Source organism: Euprymna scolopes, chromosome 45 (assembly GCF_053919585.1).
Source record: "Euprymna scolopes isolate OS-2025 chromosome 45, ASM5391958v1, whole genome shotgun sequence".
NCBI lineage: Eukaryota > Metazoa > Mollusca > Cephalopoda > Sepiida > Sepiolidae > Euprymna > Euprymna scolopes.
The window spans coordinates 50,607,605-50,627,470 of record NC_136526.1 but is presented as its reverse complement, the minus strand read 5'-3'; the positions used below and the strand labels follow the sequence as shown (position 1 = coordinate 50,627,470).

General features: G+C 33.1%; 1 protein-coding gene across 2 annotated transcripts; it reads right to left on the bottom strand.

Moving 5' to 3' along the window:
- Window positions 1–1,317: 1,317 nt before the first annotated feature.
- On the bottom strand, window positions 1,318–18,428 carry LOC145269597 (uncharacterized). 2 transcript variants are annotated; one of them, XM_080125333.1, is made up of 2 exons: window positions 18,193–18,428; window positions 1,318–3,290 (listed from the first exon to the last, which is right to left on the bottom strand). In XM_080125333.1, the coding sequence occupies exon 2, from the start codon at window positions 3,065–3,067 to the stop codon at window positions 2,033–2,035; it is 1,035 nt and encodes a 344-aa protein (XP_079981459.1). In that variant the 5' UTR covers window positions 3,068–3,290; window positions 18,193–18,428; the 3' UTR covers window positions 1,318–2,032. The 2 variants fall into 2 exon arrangements, with proteins under 2 accessions (XP_079981459.1, XP_079981460.1); XM_080125334.1 differs by lacking the exon at window positions 18,193–18,428 and adding an exon at window positions 13,171–13,385.
- Window positions 18,429–19,866: the final 1,438 nt, after the last annotated feature.

Below are 19,866 nucleotides of genomic sequence, written 5' to 3'. Positions count from 1 at the left end.
ATGTTGCCATTGTGAAGAAGGACACATTTTAAACTTCTTTTGGAGCTGTCAATCATAAGCTGTCAGAAATCCCAAGTGAAAGTAATACGAGAGCAATTTGAAGCCAAAATCTGGGATCTAACAGAAAGCCTAGTTCAAGTATTGTCCGCTCAATAACCCCGACGTAATGTGTGTACAAGGCCATTTGAAAATGTGCCAATTTGTTTGAAGACGTCTTCTACTTTAGTATTTAGGTATTTCTCGGCCATAATTGCAAATTGTTTCACCATACTACATACATTAGCAAGATCAACACCAACAATTAATATGAATCGCATATAAATGTTGTTTTTGATGAAGGAATATACGAACGAGCATGTATGAAAATGGAAATTAATAAAACATGAAAGATTATAAGGGTCATCAGTTAACCTTGCTGACCACATTATAAACAGATTAATAAAGAGTCTGCGCTTGAAACTGTTTTCATTATTTAAAAATAATTTGAATCAACACAGAAATAAGTTACGTGTTTATGAATGATATATAAAAATGTACAATCGTTTATTTTTACTTACAAAACGTAAAAATATATAATCGTTTATTTTTACTTAGAAAATGTACAAATATACAATCGTTTACTTTTATTGAGAAAATGTGCAAATTCACAACCGTCTATTTTACTTAGAAAATGTACAAATCCACAATCGTCTATTTTTACTCAAAAAATATACAAATCCATAATCGTCTATTTTTACTCAAAAAATATACAAATCCATAATCGTCTATTTTTACTCAAAAAATGTACAAATATACAGTAACAAAATATTGAAAAAGTACTGGTTCTTATAAATAGGAAAGAAAGATTAATTTTACAATTGAGAATGGAATAAGGTGTTACTTATCTTTGGTACTGCGTACATTAACTTAAATAGAACATATATCTGATATGATTTTCAATTAAAAAAAAAACATTGTCTAATTTTGATATTTTAAATGATTCCTTAGAAAGTATGATAATCTTTTCACCAGTGACGAATAACGGTGTTAATATTTTGGATTCATAGTGGATACTAACGTTCAGTGTATTGGACGAAAATTCCTCTTCTTTTCAGGCATACAGCAGTCATATCGTCTTCATATAGTAATGTACACTGTGTACATGAATAATTATATGATTAATTACTTATTTATTTTTCTAATAAGATGTATAAGGTCCAGGACTAAAGTTTGACTCCTCTTGTGAGTATTCCTTGAAAAAGTTGTAGCCTTATTAGAAACAAGTGGACTATTACTCTGGAGGTGCTATGAATGCACATCAACATATTTCAAATAAGATTTCTTTTTTTTTTTACTTAAATCGAAGTTATCAGAAATTGTTGCTTTTACGTCGTTAACACTTGACCATTTCTATATAAGATATATAGATATTCGTGTTCCATAAAAGTTCACTCTTTCTTTCACTTTCTTTTCTGCCTTCTGGTTCGATACAGGCTAGAAAAACTTTTTTTCTTTTGCACCTACAAACACCCGGGCAACGTCGGGTACCTCCACTAGTATGAGCTAAAACACTAAAATTATTTAACTTTATTTTTGTGTAAAAAGTTGCAGACGTCAAAGCCAGATGTCTTTATAGATGTGTAAGAGAGTGTGTTCAATTGTGAAATTGAACGTTTGAATAGTACATACCTTGTTTTTATTTTTAGCATATTTCTTAGACAAAAAGAAACACAATATGACAGTTTGTATGCAGTATGTGTTCAAATGTGATTTAACTGAGTGCATATCTGTAAAAGACAAACGCTTTACAAGAATATTGGTTTATTAGATTTGGTATCTGTATGATAAGTAAAAAAAAACAGACCTTGTAATATGGATAAACGTAGTTAACACTATTTTGCTTTACACTCAGTATTTTTTCATTTAACCAGAATTTTACTTTGGCTATAATATGCGTTCACATGTAACAAAAGATTCCTTAGAAAAGAGCTACAAATAACAGGAATATAGTTTCATTTTCTTATGTGTTTGTTGATGCTGCATCAATTTTTCTTTACTTGTAATGTGTTCGCATATGTTGCAACACAGCATGTCTCCATGCAAAAGAACAGCCACACACTTTACAAGAATATGGTTTCTCTCCAGTATGTATTCGCATATGCTCCAACATACTTGGTTTCCGTGCAAAAGAAGAACCACATATTTCACAAGAATATGGTTTCTCTCCAGTATGTATCCGCATATGTTCCAACATACTTTCTTTCTGTGTAAAAGAAGAGCCACATACTTTGCAAGAATATGGTTTCTCTCCAGTATGTGTTCGCATATGACTGACAACGTGATGTTTCATAGTAAAAGAAGAATCACATACTTTGCACGAATATGGTTTCTCTCCAGTGTGCGTTCGCATATGAATGATCAAATTTTTTTTCTCTGAAAAAGAAGAGCCACATACTTCACATGAATATTGTTTTTCTCCAGTGTGCGTTCGCATATGGCGTACCATGCTATTCTTCTGCATAAAAGAAGAGCCACATACTTCACAAGAATATGGTTTCTCTCCAGTATGTGTTTGCATATGTTTAAACATATTTTGTTTCCATGCAAATGAAGAGCCACATATTTCACATGAATATGGCTTCTCTCCAGTATGTGTTCGTATATGACTGACCAAGTAATGTTTCATAGTAAAAGACGAACCACATACTTGGCACGAATATGGTTTCTCTCCAGTGTGTGTTCGCATATGCGTAAATATTTCATATTTCCGTGCAAAAGAAAAGCCACATATTTCACAAGAATATGGTTTCTCTCCAGTATGTGTTCGCATATGAACAATCAAGTTTTTCTTCTCTGAAAAGGAAGAGCCACATACTTCACATGAATAAGGTCTTTCTCCAGTATGTGTTCGCATATGACTTACAACACTGTGTTTATGTGTAAAAGCAAAGCCACATACTTCACAACTATATCGTTTCTCTCCAGTATGTATTCGCATATGTTGCAGCATAGTTTGTTTTTTTGTAAAAGAAGAACTACATATTTTACAAGTATATGGTTTTTCTCCAGTATTTGATACAGAGCTCATTTCCGAAGTTTAAATATTTGATATTTAGTAAAAAATTTTTGTGGATTGTTCTTGTTTTATAACGAAAAATTTACACTCGTTCAGTTTTTATGAATGTAAATTTTAGTAGACCGTTGAATAGTTACTTTATTAAAGGGTCTACAAGGATATGATTTTTCTTGTTTTCCGGCTTTCAACTTTATAAATTTGCTTTCGTTTTCCTTTGTCTTGATTGCTGGATATTCTGCAAAATCAAACAAAAACAAACTGAAAAAGATAATGCTTTTTGTGTATCTTCGTTGCAAAACTATTTTTAAGGTGAAAATTCGTTTTAAAAAAATAAATAAAAGATAGACTTACACACTAAAGGCTAAACAAAATTAGAGTAACCATGTACAATTTTAAAGAAATCCCAAAATTGCTTATCAGGAAATTAACAATATTTGTTTCAATACAACATTTGTTGCAATACTTATCTATTAATAAAATGAATTTTCTTTTCATAGATAATAATGGAACAAAAATCCAAAAACCCTTCGATCATGAGTTTCTAATAAACAATGTTTTATATAATTTAGATATTTTTATACTTTACAAAAGAAGTTCTTTTCAATAATTATTGGAGAAGCAACATTACTTCATTAGTGATCTTAGTAAAAACGTTAAAAAAAATCCTGTTTTTATTGTAACATTTTTCAACTTATGTTTTTCAATGCAAGTAATCAATAAGGCTCTTAATTTAATAATGTAATGTAGACATGTTTTAAGATTCTAAGAAATTAATAATTTACAAATCAAAAATATCTAAAAAGTTAAAACATTGCAAACAGCAATTTTGTTTTTAAATTAAATGCATCATAATTTTTTGTAGCACATAAGCTCTAGGTGTATCAGAATTTTTGTAGGAATTTTTGACACCCCTAACACGAAACTGCGAATAAAATATAAAAATCTCGTAATTTCTCTGTTAAAAGTGGGTTATTTATTTTCTTTATGGATTATACTTCCAAAATAAACTATTAAACTTGTTTTAAAAGTAATAGAAATATATATTTTTTAAAACAGTAATGAATTTTCCGAACTCAATATTTTTCAATTTTTAAACTTTAAAAATCTATCAAAATTTTTCTATTGATTCTATTTTTACAATATTTTCAGGGTCAATGTGAAATTTTATGTTCTTTCCAATAAACCGAATATAATATTTTAGACAAACGTTTTTTTTAATTCACCCCCTCCCCATTTTCAAGTGTCTATTAAAAAGTAAATAATTAATTTATGTACCAAAGTATTAATTATGTCACCGAAAAGTAAATAATTCATTTACTCACAAATTGAAGAGAAAAGGTCAATAAATAATATATTCAAATTTAAAACAAAAAAGGACTGTTTTTTAGAAATTTACCCATAACGTTCGAAGCTTAAAACCTGTTTAAAAAAAAACACGTTGTTTTTTTTTTTTTAATTTTACCTGTAAAGTTTGAAGTTTAAAACCTTTTTTTAACCATGTTATTTGTTTTTTCTTTTTTTTTAAATAAAACCTTGGTCCTTGTTCCTTTAATTGAAAAAAAAAGTTAGGGCTTGAATTACATTTTTCGAGGAGTTATAAGCTTGGAAAATGGGGTGGAATTATTCACTATTTTCACGAAATTTCTGATACACCCACATAAGCTCTCATTGAGTTTTCGTCATTGTATGTTTTTTTTCGTTGTCGTATGTTTTTTCTATCTACTATTTCGGATGTCTAATATAGTGTCTTTATAAAAGGATATCATGTTGCTTGTTTCCGTCTTTTAACCTTATCTAATTTGCTTTGGTTTTTCTTTGTTTTGATTGCTGTGTATTCTGCAAAATTAAAAAATAAACTGAAAGAAATGTTTTTATATATGTTCTTTGCAAAAACTATTTTAACGTGGAAATTAAAGCTAAAGGTAAAGCTGAAAGTTACAATTATAACGAAATCCCCAAAATTATTATTAAGTGAATTGTATCTATTAATAAAATACATTTTCTATTTATAGATATTAATGAAACAAAAATTCAAAAACCATTCATTAATGAGTTTCTAATAAACAATGTTTTATATAATTTACACATTTCTATATTTTACAAAAGAAATTATATTTCTCTTGTTTTCCGGTTTTTAACTTTATGCAATTTGCTTCTGTTTTTCTTTGTCTTGTTTTGGATATTCTGTTAAATTTAAAAACGATAAACTGAAAAAAACTATTATGTTTTATATATTTTGTTTGCAAAAAATATCTTACGGTGAAAGCACGTTTTTAAACTGATATTTAAAGACTGGCTTATTCACAAAAGGCTAAAAACAAAATTAGATTAACCATGTAGATTTTTAAATTATCCTGAAATTAATTATTGATGAAATTATAAATATTTGTTGCAATAATTATCTATTAATGAAATTAATTTTCTATTTATAGTTAACTAGCGGGGGTACCCAGCGTTGCCCAAGTGTTTGTTTCCGGGACGGGGGGGGAGTTTTAAAAATGTTATGGTAGGTAAGTAGGAAGGATCAAACCCGGAGTCATGAGTAAAAGTAGGAAAATAAAGTGTGAAAAAAAAACATCTGCAACGTTAACAGTTCGGCCACCAAGAAAAGTCCATTCCAATTGTTTAGGAAAAAAAAAAAAACGACTACGGTAGGTCGGCGCGAACGTGAAAATACAATGTGAATTGTCCAGCACGCTAACCACTACGCCACAGAGCACTGCAGCTTACTTTAGTGATTTTAAATAACTTCACATGAAAGAACTACGAAGCCAAACCGGTGTTCTCTTCTCAACTGTTCCTTGTGAACGATCCCCAAACGGTGTTAAGTGGTGGCAGGGGGAGGAGGAATTTATTAGAGAGAAAATATTTTACCACTTCCATTGATCTTAACCGATTTTGGCCGTGACTTCTCAGCAGAAAAAGTATAGAACTCTAAGATTATCGAGGAATTTGAGAAATAATAAGCCTATAACACACCTCAGATATTGTTCTGCCGTTTGTGCATATTATATTTGCATGAAATATCTTGATTTTTAATCCTATTGAGGTCAAAATCCGATGGGAAAAAATGAGTTCATTTTATTTATATAGAGATAAGGAAACAGAAATCTAAAAAATCATTCATTAATGAGCTCCCAATAAACAATGTTTTATATAATTTACACATTTCTATATTTTACAAAAGAAATTCTGTTCAATAATTAGTGAAGCAACAATGTTATTAATGATCTTAATAAAAGAAATGTTATAACAATTCCCCTTTTGGTTGCAACATTTTTCAAATAATGGTTTTTGAATGCAAGTAATAAATCCAACATTTTTTCCAAGGCTCCTCATTTAATTATGTAATGTAGACATGTAAGATTCTAAGAAATTAATAATTAAAACATTAAACATTAAAAAGCATCTAGAGTTATTTATTATTGTAAACAACAGCTTCATTAAATTTGTTTTTAAATTTATAAATGCACCATATTTTTGAGAAACCAATTTTTGAATTTTCTAATGAAACATTTATGAAACGTAAGTCAGAATATTTTTGAATGATATTTAATTACTTTATCAAAATTTGTATATATATATATAGTATTATATGCATACAAGTTCATTATCATTTATTTTCATATATTATATTGAGAAATTCCATTTTTTTATGAACAAAGTTTTTGCTTGAAAAATTATTCAAATTTAATAAGAATGTAGATTGTCATATATTTCCGGGTGTTATATCATTTAGTAATTGATAAAGTAACTCACCACACCTTAAACATCAATTGAGTGCCATTGAACACTGTAACCAATTGAAAGAGAAAACTTTTGTCCTCTAATGTAATTAGTAGATTGCCATATATTTCCGGCTGTTATATCATTTAGTAATTGATAAAGTAACTCACCACACCTTAAACATCAATTGAGTGGCATTGAACACTGTAACCAATTGAAAGAGAAAACTTTTGTCCTCTAATGTAATTAGTAGATTGTCATATATTTCCGGCTGTTATATCATTTAGTAATTGATAAAGTAACTGACCACACCTTAAACATCAATTGAGTGCCATTAAACACTGTAACCAATTGAAAGAGAAAACTTTTGTCCTCTAATGTAATTAACATATGGTCGATTGTATCATGTTTGAAAGTTAAAGTAACTGTAAAAATCAAAAAAAAAAAATTATGGACTAACACAATTTGAATATAGTTTGGAAATAAATCAATGTTAAAGAAAACCTGAAAGTAATGATGCTTGAAAGAAGATTTAGAAGCATTGGTTGTTAAAAAGACGTGAAAACAATGTAGGTTAAGGAAGACTTGAACGCAATTATATTTGAAGGAAAGAGTAAAGCAACTAAAGTTGAAAGAGTTGTACTTGTGAGTTTTACAAGCTATCTCTGTGATATGATGACCCACAATCGTAACTTGAAATAGAATAATACAGTGATCACATGCCGATCCATTATTAATTGGATTAATACAGTTAAGCTTGTGTGTTTGTTATGCTTCATGAAGAAAATAAACTGTCTGGTTTTCTCGCATATGTTCATAGTCTCCAAGCAGTAACTGAGAAAAATAACGTTTTAACTATATAGAAGAATCCGTATTCACAACATTTGGTAGTGCCATTCACTAGAATGAATAGAGAAAGTATTGCAGCCACATTTTACTGAAAAACACATACAAGAAAAAGCTGAAACGAATTAGTTAGTTCTCTGTGGTCTTGCGCCACATTAAGCAAGAGAATATGACCGATTGGCAAGAACAAGGTTTTTTAAAGGTTTTTTTTACAAGGTGGTCACCACTTATCAAGCCACTCAGGGATAAGGGTCATTGTAAGTACAGTACGTTAGTGTGGATATTTAGAGTGTCTACTTAAGGCGGCGATTCATCGGGAATTTGTTTACGTTGGACTTGAAGACATCCAAGTTGTAGTCAGGAGGGAAGCAGGCAGACAGAACAGAGTTCCACAGGCGTGCAGTTCTAAGAAAGATACTTTTTTATGGAATCTACGTTTTGATTTAGGCATAGATAAAGAGTGGGGGAAGTTTTTGACAGTGGATTCAGCTAGATGGGTGTTTTTTGTAAAAGATTGGCGAGGGGGGACCAAAGATTGGAGTTCAGACGAGCACCTGCCATGGAAATAAAGATAAAATAAAGATAGGCTTGCAACGTCTCTTCTGTGGGAGAGAGGTTGCAGGGAAGAGAAAAGGGCATCCCCCACTAAGCCACGAAGTCTATTTTGTACTCTGTCAAGGCAGGATAGGCTGTTTTTAGCAGCTCCTGCCCAGATATGGCAGCAGTATTCCATCCTTGGGCGTACTTGCGGTTAATAATAGGTTATGATAAAGGGTAAAAAGCCTGTTTTTCTTTTATCCCTCGATGAAGGGTATGAGAAGCCAATCCATGCAAAAGAGAATAGCGAGTATGTAGAGTTTGTTGAAAGCAATCAGAAAGGATGTTGAGGCTGTATTGCAGATGTGGCCCTGTTTATCACAGTATGAACTGACTTAAATATAATGAATGCGTTGGAGACAGTGTCTACTCTGGAATGCACTGCACAAGCTATTTAAAGAACATCACCACTATTATCAATAAAATCGGCAAATTAGAATTTGAAATTGTGTTCTGATATACCCATTTATCCGGTGCAGAATCAATGGAAAAGAGAAATATGGAATCCTCAAATTTATGACAAAGTTTGACATTTATGTTACCCACAATAGGTGGGGTGCTGACTATTTAATACTGATCCATTGTGGGCGTCAAATGTTTAAAGTCTGGTAACTCCTATAATGAGAGGATGTTATTGCTTTAATTCCGTGTCTTACTTCTATTAAAATAGAGAATTCTAACATTTTGTTTGACACCTTTGACTTGCCACAGAAAACTATGCAAACTTATAGGAATAAAAACTCCGAAATACATGAAGGGAACATCCAGTTCTCGTCACATTGACATGAAGTTGCATCCATGTGCATGTTTTACAAGTACTTTAATGAAATGAGCTCTGATAAACTCATAGCTCTTGTGTCACCTCAACGCTAATTCTCCAACAAACCAAATCGGCAGCAAAATCTTAGCTGTTAAGCCCATAGATGCCAAAAAAATGTTTCTATGTCTTATCTCGAACTGCAAGACTTTGAAATTCCCTCTTTCATGCTTCCTTTACTCTTAGTAACATGCAGAAATTGTAATGGGAATAGGCAGCTTGCTGCTCAACTCCCTACATAGTGCCTCCGTAGACATAATCTTACATAGTAGCCTCCTACATCCAAGTGTACATATGCTTGCTTACAGTAAATAAGAATAATCAATGAATAATCCTGTGCTTGACAAGGGAATAAAGTCACAAAACACTAGAAACAGGTTAACAAGGGATTTTTCAAGTAAACAAATCATCTTTACACAAATAGCCGTGTACTTAGCATAAGGTTATTAAAATCACATTAATATATTTATTTCATACTTTAACTCAGCATATCAACAGAAAAACAACCTCTTTCATACTGAAATGCACTCTGATAAACTCATAGCACTTGTATCACCTGAACAAGAATTTCCCAACTAAAAAAAGCTGACAAAATCTTACTTGTTAACTGTATAAATCCCTAGATGCTGAAAAATTCCAACAATTTTTCCACTGTAATAGTTTCTTACCTCGAACTGCTAGACTTTGACGTTTCTTTCCTCTCTTCTGCTATCTTGACTCTTAGTAACATGCAAAAATTGTAATGCAGGCAGACATCTTGCTGTTCAACTCCCTACATAGCGTCCCTGTAACCCCCTATATCTAAGTGTACACATGTGCTTGACAAGGGAATAAAGTCACAATATCAGAAACAGATTAACAAAGGATTTTCAAGTAAATGAATAATCTTTACATGAGTAGGTGTATACTTGGCAGGAGAATAAGTTATTAAAATAACATTAATATATTCTGCTATTATATTGTTTTTTTTTGTGTGTGAGAATAATATATAAACAATGTTTAATTTAATGATATTCTTAATTTGACAAATGAATTATTCTTCGACTTATTTTGATTTTATTTACATTGACTTAGAATTATCTCCTCCTGTCTTAAAACACCCTCTTTCATACTTTATATAGAGAGATATCTACTCTTGGTACAGGAAGTACTGGTGAGTTATCTGCCCCTTATGACTATAAAAGGACAATTGGAAGACGCCAATTGCGTTTTGGGTTAAACTCAGCATATCAACAGAAGAACGTGTATCATATTTTAAATGGTGCTACTAACAGGATGTAAAATTGTAAAATGTGGACGTTTTTTTATATACTACGGCAGACATGCAACTTACTAGCAACCATCATGGAGTAGGAGAGTGTACATTTTATGAAGCCACTTATTGGGCTACAGAAGGAAATCATTGAACTCAGAAAAGAAATGCTTTACAATCATTTTTACATGTTGTAGATTAAAAACCAGAATGACCATCGATATTGATTATATTTACATTAACTTGAATAGGTAAAAGAATTACCTACTTCTGTATTCAAATAGTAGCTGGCCCCAGGAACAGGATGTACCAGAGGGTTTCTGCCACTTTATGACTATATACAAACGAACGAAAGCAGCCATTTGCGTTTACAACCATTTTAAGTTTGTAGATTAAAAAACAGAATGACCTTTGATAGGATTAGATGCCATACTAGATGATCTGAAAATTACCCCTTTCTCAAGTACATGATATAAAAAATCTAGACACCTCAAAACATGCGGACCTGATCTCATCCAAGCTGTATTATTAAACAAAGATGCTTTTGTGGTACCAGTTTACAAGAATTCTGGCGAAAGAACTGACCAATTAAATTATCGTCGCATTAGCCTCCTCCCTCTTTTCACCAAAGTATTTGAGTCCATAATTAATCAAGGTCTAGTCTACTACCTCACAGCTGCTAAACTTCTGTCCAACCAACAATATGGGTTTAGGCAAGCCTGTTCTACTGGAGACATCATAACTGTAATATCCAAACAGATATACCATGCACTGAATAAAGCAGGGGAGGCTAGGGCAGTTGCCCTAGAGTTATCTAAGGCCTTTGACAGGTTATGGCATGATGGTCTTCTTATGAAAATCGAATCCTATGGATGAATAATTAACATAATTAAATCCTTCTTTAATAAGAAAAGAATCAAGGTTTTCTTCAGTGGTCTTACATCAAAACAATATATAAATGTGGGTGTACCTCAGGGGCTGATCGTTGGACCTTTATTATTTTTGATATTCATAAATAACCTTCCTGATAAAATTGTATCTGAGATATGCCTATTTGCTGATGATGCCATTTTCTATAATTGTGGGGAAAATAGAAATGAACATACAAACAGCCTACCTGTAAAGCGCCCGCGTGTCTGCCTGTCATGTACGTTGGACAAGAAGAAGAAAAACCAAGATGGTGTCTGCGATATTTAACAGAAACAATCTTGTGATCTCGCGAGATTCATGTGGGCGAATGTAATATAAAGCAGGTCGCTTGGAGGAGTGGGGAAGTTTTTTTTTTCGTTGTACAGACAGTTACTCAGTGCATTGGAATGAGTGAAGGCGGTTCCAGTTCTACAAGCTATTTTCGGCATGACGTCAGGATTTGATCCTAAGCTGATTCCACTGTTTGATAGCAGCAGCCCTGAGCAGTCAGTACAGGAATGAGTGGAAAAGGCAGAATTGATATGCCAGCTCAGTAGTGTGAAGCATCTGGAATGCATGGTCCCAATGCGCCTTGCTGGGGGCGCATATGCTGTATACATGGCTAACCACACGATGACAAATGAGATGTTGATATGAAGACGGCTCGCCACCCTGGTGGATACAATCAAAGAGTACAACTTGAGTGTAGAGGTCTGTAAGCAACAGAGCAGATGTGCTGACACCAGTACCACAATGGTGGCTGCTGGTTGATACCTGGGGGGGTTCTGAGACGCTGCAACAGCCGTGTGCAGCCGTCGCGTGTAATATGGATGCGGATCATATCAGTGTAATTCATCAGCAATGTGGACACCCAGGGGTTAAGCAGACACAATATTTTGTTGAAGATGGTTGACCCAGAAGCAAGAAGGGTAGATGTCAAGAGAGTAGTGGAAAGTTGCCAGGCATCGCAATCAATCGAGCCAGCTCCGATACAGTGGAAAAAAGGGCAATTAGGAGTGCGCGGCATGTGGCAGAGAGTGGGCATGGATGTTACACATTACGGTGGCAATCACTTCCTCACCCTCATCGATTGTGGACCTATGTGCTTTGTGGTCTAGAGACCACTTGGGCGCCAGGACTCCACCTACATTATTCACCAGCTGTCATCTGTGTTCCTTGAAAGAGGCGCGCCCGAAGAGGTGCTGACAGACAATGACCCAGCCTTCTGCAGCCTGCAGCTCAGGCAGTTCCTGAAGGAATGGGGACTGCGGCTGAGACTGCGGTTTGCTTATGTGCCATCTGACAATAGTATTGCTAAGAGGAGCCATCACAGCATCAAAAGAATTGCGGTCAGGAAACAATGCACCATCTCAGAAGCCATATATTGGTACAACATCACGCCGAAGGATGGCGTCTCTCCAGGAACAGCACCTGCCAATGCAATTTCCCAATACCAAGTCCAAGAAAAGGGAATCTACTCCAACAGAGAAGTTGCCAATGAAGAAGGACAGGGGTCGTATGCACCAGGGGATCCTGTCTAGATGAAGTTGCCAGGAAGCTGGTGTACTGATAGATATACATGAGGCCTAGTAACTGATGTGGTGAGTCAGAAGTCAGTCATGGTTGACGGTGTGCCCGGTCATGTTAGGAACCTGAAGCCAGTGACACAGATGCAACCACTACTGGATGACGGGAGCGATTCTGAGTCTGAAGCCAGTGGGCCATTGCTCTGGTTTGCACCATTTTCATCCTCATCAAGCAGTGAATCCAATATTAGTAGCCTCTCAAGAGAGCCAGTGTTCTTTGATCCTCAGACTGCGGATGAGAGCGCAAATGAACAAGAAGCCTACACAGTCCCCTGTCAAAGAACCACTCGCCAGAAGAGAGCACCACTTCCCTGCCATCTCTGTGATCATGAGATCAGGGAAGGAAGTGGGGAAAATAGAAATGAACATACAAACAGCCTACCTGTGAAGCACCCACGTGTCTGCCTGTCATGCACGTTGGATAGGAAAAAGAAAAACCAAGATGGCGTCTGTAATATTTAACAGAAACGGTCTCATGTGACTTCGCGAGATTCACGTGGGGGAACATAATATAAAGCAGGTCACTTGGAGGAGTGAGGAAGTTTTTTTCGTTGTAAAAACAGTTACTCAGTGCATTGGAATGAGTGAAGGCGGTTCCAGTTCTACAATAATAGATGAGATGAAAACAAATGAACAGGTATCCAAAGCAATGGTGGCAAGCCTATAGGAAAATGTGCAGTCATTAGTGGAATTGGGAAAAAAATGGAAGCTCAGATTCAATACTGCCAGGACTAAACTAATTTCCTTTAATAATTACAAGAAACCTTTTCAACCACTAGTAGCCATGGCTAATAATACATTACCTGACAGTACTTTGTTAAACTCCTCGGCTAAATGTTCACGGGGAACATGAATTGGAACAGATGCATTGAGGACATTGACAAGACTGCTGCAAAGAATGTGGACTCTCTCTACCTTGGTAGAAAGTTACTTATGCCTGAGAGTATCCTCTACTTCTACAAGGCCACCATTCACCCATGCATTGAGTATTGCTGCCGCATTTGGACTGGTGTATTTGCGACTAGTCTTTTCCTCTTAGAGAGGCTTCAAAAGAGAGTTGCCGACCCAATAGGTCCTGCACTATCAGTTAGGCTTCAATCATTATTTTGTCAACAAAATGTTGCAACCCTCTGCCTGTTTTACAAGTATTTTAATTGTAGATGCCCTGACAGATTACAAGCCCTTCTACCCATTCAACATAAATACCTCTTACAAACCTACAAAACCCACCTCGACACAGTAGAAATACCTAGACATAAGAAAATCTTCTACTATAATAGCTTTTTTTTTCCTAAGACTGCTAGAAATTGGAATTCCCTTCCGGATTCCTGCTTCCCTCACTGTACTGATATGCAGAAGTTCAAATGTAATATAAATAGATATCTTGTTGCTCAAATCCCTACATAGTACCCCTGCAAATTATGTCCCAGATAGTAACCCTATACATCAATGTAACACTATCCATTTTGTTTGAGTGGACTAGCCATTCGAAATTGTGAACATTGAAATCTCTGCAGATATGAATGTTAGCCCAGGGATGAGTAGATAAAATGTGGTCAATTTTCTCAGAGATACTCTCAATCATAGTAACTCTGCTGTTATGGGGGCGATAGAGGGCAAATAGGAACATAGTGCTGTGAGCAAATGCAACTGTGAAGCACATATAATGCAAATAAGGACCTTCTCTGGAAATGTCCCTATCACAAGGAAAGCCATCTCTAATGTAAGAACACATTCCATGGAGATGATGATTTTAGGCATCAGAGTTTGATGTTAAGTTTATCATGAACTTATCTAGGGAAATAGTCGCTTCAATGCCAGTTTCAGACAGGAGCAATAGATCAGGTTTAGTTTCCTGTAATTGAATTTTAACCCCTGGAAAATTGGAGTGTAAACCACTGATGAAAAGGAGACCTGGTAGCAGAGGTCTACATTGGGAGTTTGGAGTTTTGGGTTTAATCTTGCTTTGTTTCTTGAGATTTTAAAGGATTAAGATATGCGGAAAAGGTTGGCAGAGTTGTTAGAGCAAAGTAGAGAAAGAAAGGAACAAAGAATGATTTCTGCAACTATGTAGAGGGAAAACTGTAAGATTACCCACAAATATGGCATCGAGAGGCCCCACCAGAACCTACTACATGGTCCAGAATCCATTCATCAAATAGCAATACAGCAGCGTCAGTACTTTACATCAGCTGATAGGACAGCATTAATCACAAGTTCAGGTTCCTGACTATCAGTTGGATAATGTCAGCCCAGGTAAAACGTTAGCATTCAGCAACCTCATTAGTGACTTGTCCATAAAGTTAGAAATGGAGAGAGAAAATAAGGACATCTCAAGCGACTTCTCATGAAGAACACTGCTGACTCAATAAACACCTATTTTCTTAAAAAATAAATTAATTTTTATGATGCTTTGTTTTCATGAAAATTAACATAAATTAATGCGTTTTTAGTCTTATAAATAAAACTTAAGTAAAGTGTTTTTTTCACATTTTATTAAAAAAATAAATATTTCCTATAAACATTGACATTTTTCTTAACATTTAGTGAAAAGTTAAATATCATTTTATGCTGTTTAAAGCGATATTTTTGTTTTCATTCATGTATTTTGGACCTTGATGACTGTGTTAGAGTAAGTAAAAACGAAAGAATGTACTCGCAACGTTTTCGATGTGAAAATATTTTTAATATATTCACCCCCCCACTCCAAAAAAAAATAAAAATAAAAAACGGGTTTGTATTACTGTACACATAGATTCGAAAAAGTTGTAAAAAAACAAATATATAACAAATAAATGTTATCAAATGCAAGATAAGTTACTTCTCTACCTAAATGGTTATGTTTTTAGTGTTTTTATTTAATGCAACATGTTCATTCAGCTCGAAAAACATACAGTGTTTACTTATGTATTGGAAAATTAAAAATGGAACCCGATTCTCTCTTTGACCCGGTAAGTTTGGGGAAAAGGAGTTAAAAACCCCCAATACTAATGATTACTACAATACTATCTCATTGATTACTGTACACGCAATAACCCTTATCTCTGAGTGACCTTCAGGCCTTGATAAGTGGTGACCCCCCCCATGTAAAAAAAAAATAAATAAATAAAAATATATACAAAATACTGTTAAAAACCCACCGAATATATGTCAGCCTATATCACGATAACATATATTGAGCGAGTTTCTAACAGTATTTTGACTAGTTTTTTTAATTTTTAACTCTTTTTCCCAACCTTACCATGTCAAAAAGAGAGTCGGGCGGCATTTTTAATTTTCCAATACATTGGTAAACACTATGTTTTTCGAGTTGAATAAGCATGTTACATTAAATAAAAAACACTAAAAAATTATCCAGTTAGGTAGAAAAGTAACTTATCTTGCCTATGATAACAATTATTTGTTATATATTTGTTTTTCGACAATTTTTTCGAATCTATGTGTATAGTAAAACAAACCCGAAAAACGATTGTAGAGATTTCTATATCATCATTAATTATTTACATGCATTCGTGGACGTCAGCTAATTTCTATATCAAAACAAAGGAAATCAGAGTAGTTTGGACGCACCATTGCTTAAAAAAAATCTTTAAAAGCAATTCAATTCAATTAATACTCACTTTTTGTTTAGCAATCTTTTTTTTTTTTTACATAGGCATCACCACTTATCAAGGCTAAGAGGACACTCGAGGATAAGGGTTAAAGAGTGTACAGTAGAAATTGGACAATATAGTAATCGTTAGTAATGAAAATTCGGTAAATTTGTTAACAAGTGGAACGGCTCATCAAGAACTTGTTTACGTTAGACTTGAAGACAACCATATTGTAGTCCACTGGAAAGCAGGAAAATGGAAGGCAGTGCCACGGGCGTGCAGTTCAGTTCTAAGAAAGAAGCTTTGTTCATGGAGTCTACGTTTAGGTTAAGGCACAGATAACGAGTTGGAGGAATTATTTATAGTGTTTGTTTGATATGTGTTTTTAACAAAGAAACGAATTAAAATGGAAGTCAACATTTTAAGATGGCGACCGGAAAAGCTAGTTCGCATAAAATTGATATATATATATATATATATATATATATATATATATATATATATATATATATATATATATATAATTACATATTGCTTTCAATTAAAATATATAGTTTCATTGTTAAAATGTATTCATGATTTTTTACAATTATTAACTTATTTGAGTCATTGTTTGTTGACCACGTCATGTCACGTCTTGGAAAATAGACGATAGTAATCAATTACGTTGCACATTTTTTTTTAATGTTTATTTACCGACACATTTTCACATAAATAATGAATATTAAATGTAAGGTATATTCAATGTTTATTTTTTCAGAAATAATGAATATTATATATAAAATATATGAAATGTTTTTTCAACGAAATAAGAATATTAAATGTAAGATATATTGAAGGTCAGAAATTATTACATATGATGTTTATTTACTTTTATGAATGTTTCGGGTTTGTATTACTGTACACATAGATTCGAAAAAGTTGCCAAAAAAAAATATATATATAACAAATAAATGTTATCAAAGGCAAGATAAGTTACTTTTTCTACAAAACTGGATACATTTTTTTTTTGTTTTTGTTTTTATTCAATGTGACATGTTTATTCAGCTCGAAAAACATGCAGTGTTTACCGATGTATTGGAAAATTCAAAATGGCGCCCGACACTCTCTTTAACATGGTAAGTTTGGGAACAGGTGCTATAAATAATAAACTAGATAAAATACTGTTTAAAAAAACACCGAATATATGTCAACTTATATCACGGTAACATATAATGAGCGAATTTCTAACAGTATCTTGTCTAGTTTATTATTTATAACATCTTTTCCTGAACTTACCGTGTTAAAGAAAAAAATATATCCAGTTAGGTAGAAAAGTAACTTATCTTGCCTTTGATAACATTTATTTGTTATATATTTGTATTTTTGACAACTTTTTCGAATCTATGTGTACAGTAATACAAACTTAAGTTTTAAAAAGAAATATGTTTACATATTTTTTTTAATATGTTTATTTACACGCACACGTAATTGGGGTAGTCGAAAAAATTTGAAAAGTATTTGAAAGAAATCAGATTACCAATATTCTTATTTATTGTATTTAAAAAGCACTATTTTAATCAAAACGTTTGCGAAAAAGTGATGTAAAAAGGTAATTTTGGTTCAACTTGTCTTCCGAATCAAATTATTTTGGTAGACTTTTAGGAAATTGATCCCCTACATTCCACAGTTACACCCCCCCCCCTTTTCCACGTTAACCTCATCGATTACAAACTTAACTTTCAGATTAAAAACAAAATTCTTAAATGACTTTTATCGTCAGGGATCAGTTTTCAATTATGTGGTTAGAAGCAAAAAAAAACAAGTCTTACCGTGGGTGCTGCTCAGCGAGTGAGTTCAGGTGAAGAAAAGAAAGAACACATGGCGGCCAGCATTTTTATTTCGTCCGTTCTCGCGGTATCTCGTCTCGTGTGCGCGTGAAGATAGAAACTATAAAACGATGTTCATTTCTCGGTGCTGGGACATTATTCCTGATGAGAAGGCAACGGGAGTAGAGACAGAGGACTGTAGCGATAATCTTTTCTTGAACATTCCGTTTGTGTATTTGAGGTGACCCCCCCCCATTACACTTCAAATTATAACGTTTTACTAAATTAAATATGTACTTTGTGACCATCATCACCGACAAAAATATTGCGATTCTGTTACGCGAATGATGTTTTTCCCCAGATAAAAGAAAAAAAGGGGTCAATTTTTACTTTCTTTCCAACTCGATGACGACTTTTCGTGTATATAGATGATTACCACAGTAATGTTCTATTAAACGTCGGAAAAAAAATCCAAAAATATTAAATTCAAACGAAATTGAATACAAAGTTTATATATATATATATATATATATATATATATATATATATATATATATATATATATATATATATATATATATATAGTGTAGGTATTTAATTATTATAGTAAAAAAAAAATAATTATATATATATATATATATATATATATATATATATATATATATATATATATATATATACTAGCAAAAGTACTCATCGTTGACTGGGTTCAAAAACAACCTACAGAAAATGGACTGATTTATGAAAGTATCATAAATACCCCATAATTTATTATGCCATACCTGTTCACACTGAAACACTTATCACAATATTCTGTGGATCTATCTTAAAAAACCTTGTTAAACTTTGTGACATATTTCCATTCTATGGAGGTCAGGCGTGAACGACACCCCATAATTTTATACCATATTTCTTCAAACTGAAACATAATTATCAAAGTATACTTACGCAGATAGATATGAAAAGTCTTTAAAGTGTGTGCCTATTTCCATTCTATGGAGGCCAGGCGCGAACGCTGACCCCACACTTTTATTATACCATTCCTATTTAACTTAAAACATACTTATCAAAGTATGCTTATGAACATCTATATCAAAAACACTTGTAAACGTGTTTTTTTTTAATTTTTTATTTCCATACTTTGTGGACCAGGCGTGAATGCAGACCCCAAAATTTTAATGAACCACCGTTTTGCCAGATCAAACATACCAATTCCTGTGTCTCGATACATCTATCATTATATGTAATCAGTTTTTTAAAATAGTCAACCATGTAGGAGCCTATTCGTGACCACACACACACACACACACACACACACACACACACTTAGGTTTATATATATATATATATATATATATATATATATATATATATATATATATATATATATATATATATATATAAAGAAGCTTTGAATAAAAAAAATGCAATAATAAAAATAAAGAATGCAGTTTAGATTCCCGGAAGGAAAAAAAAATTAATTTTAACCTATCACAGACTAAGCACCTACATAATCCGATTTCTAAAAAAGTTTATAAGAACCAAAGAGAACTCATTTATATATGAATGAAAAAAAAAAGGCCTTAACTAAAATTGTTAAACAGAAATAGACTTAGCACTTGCATAAGCCGATTTTGCAAATATCTTCAATTTTAAAACAGATTTTAACTACATAGG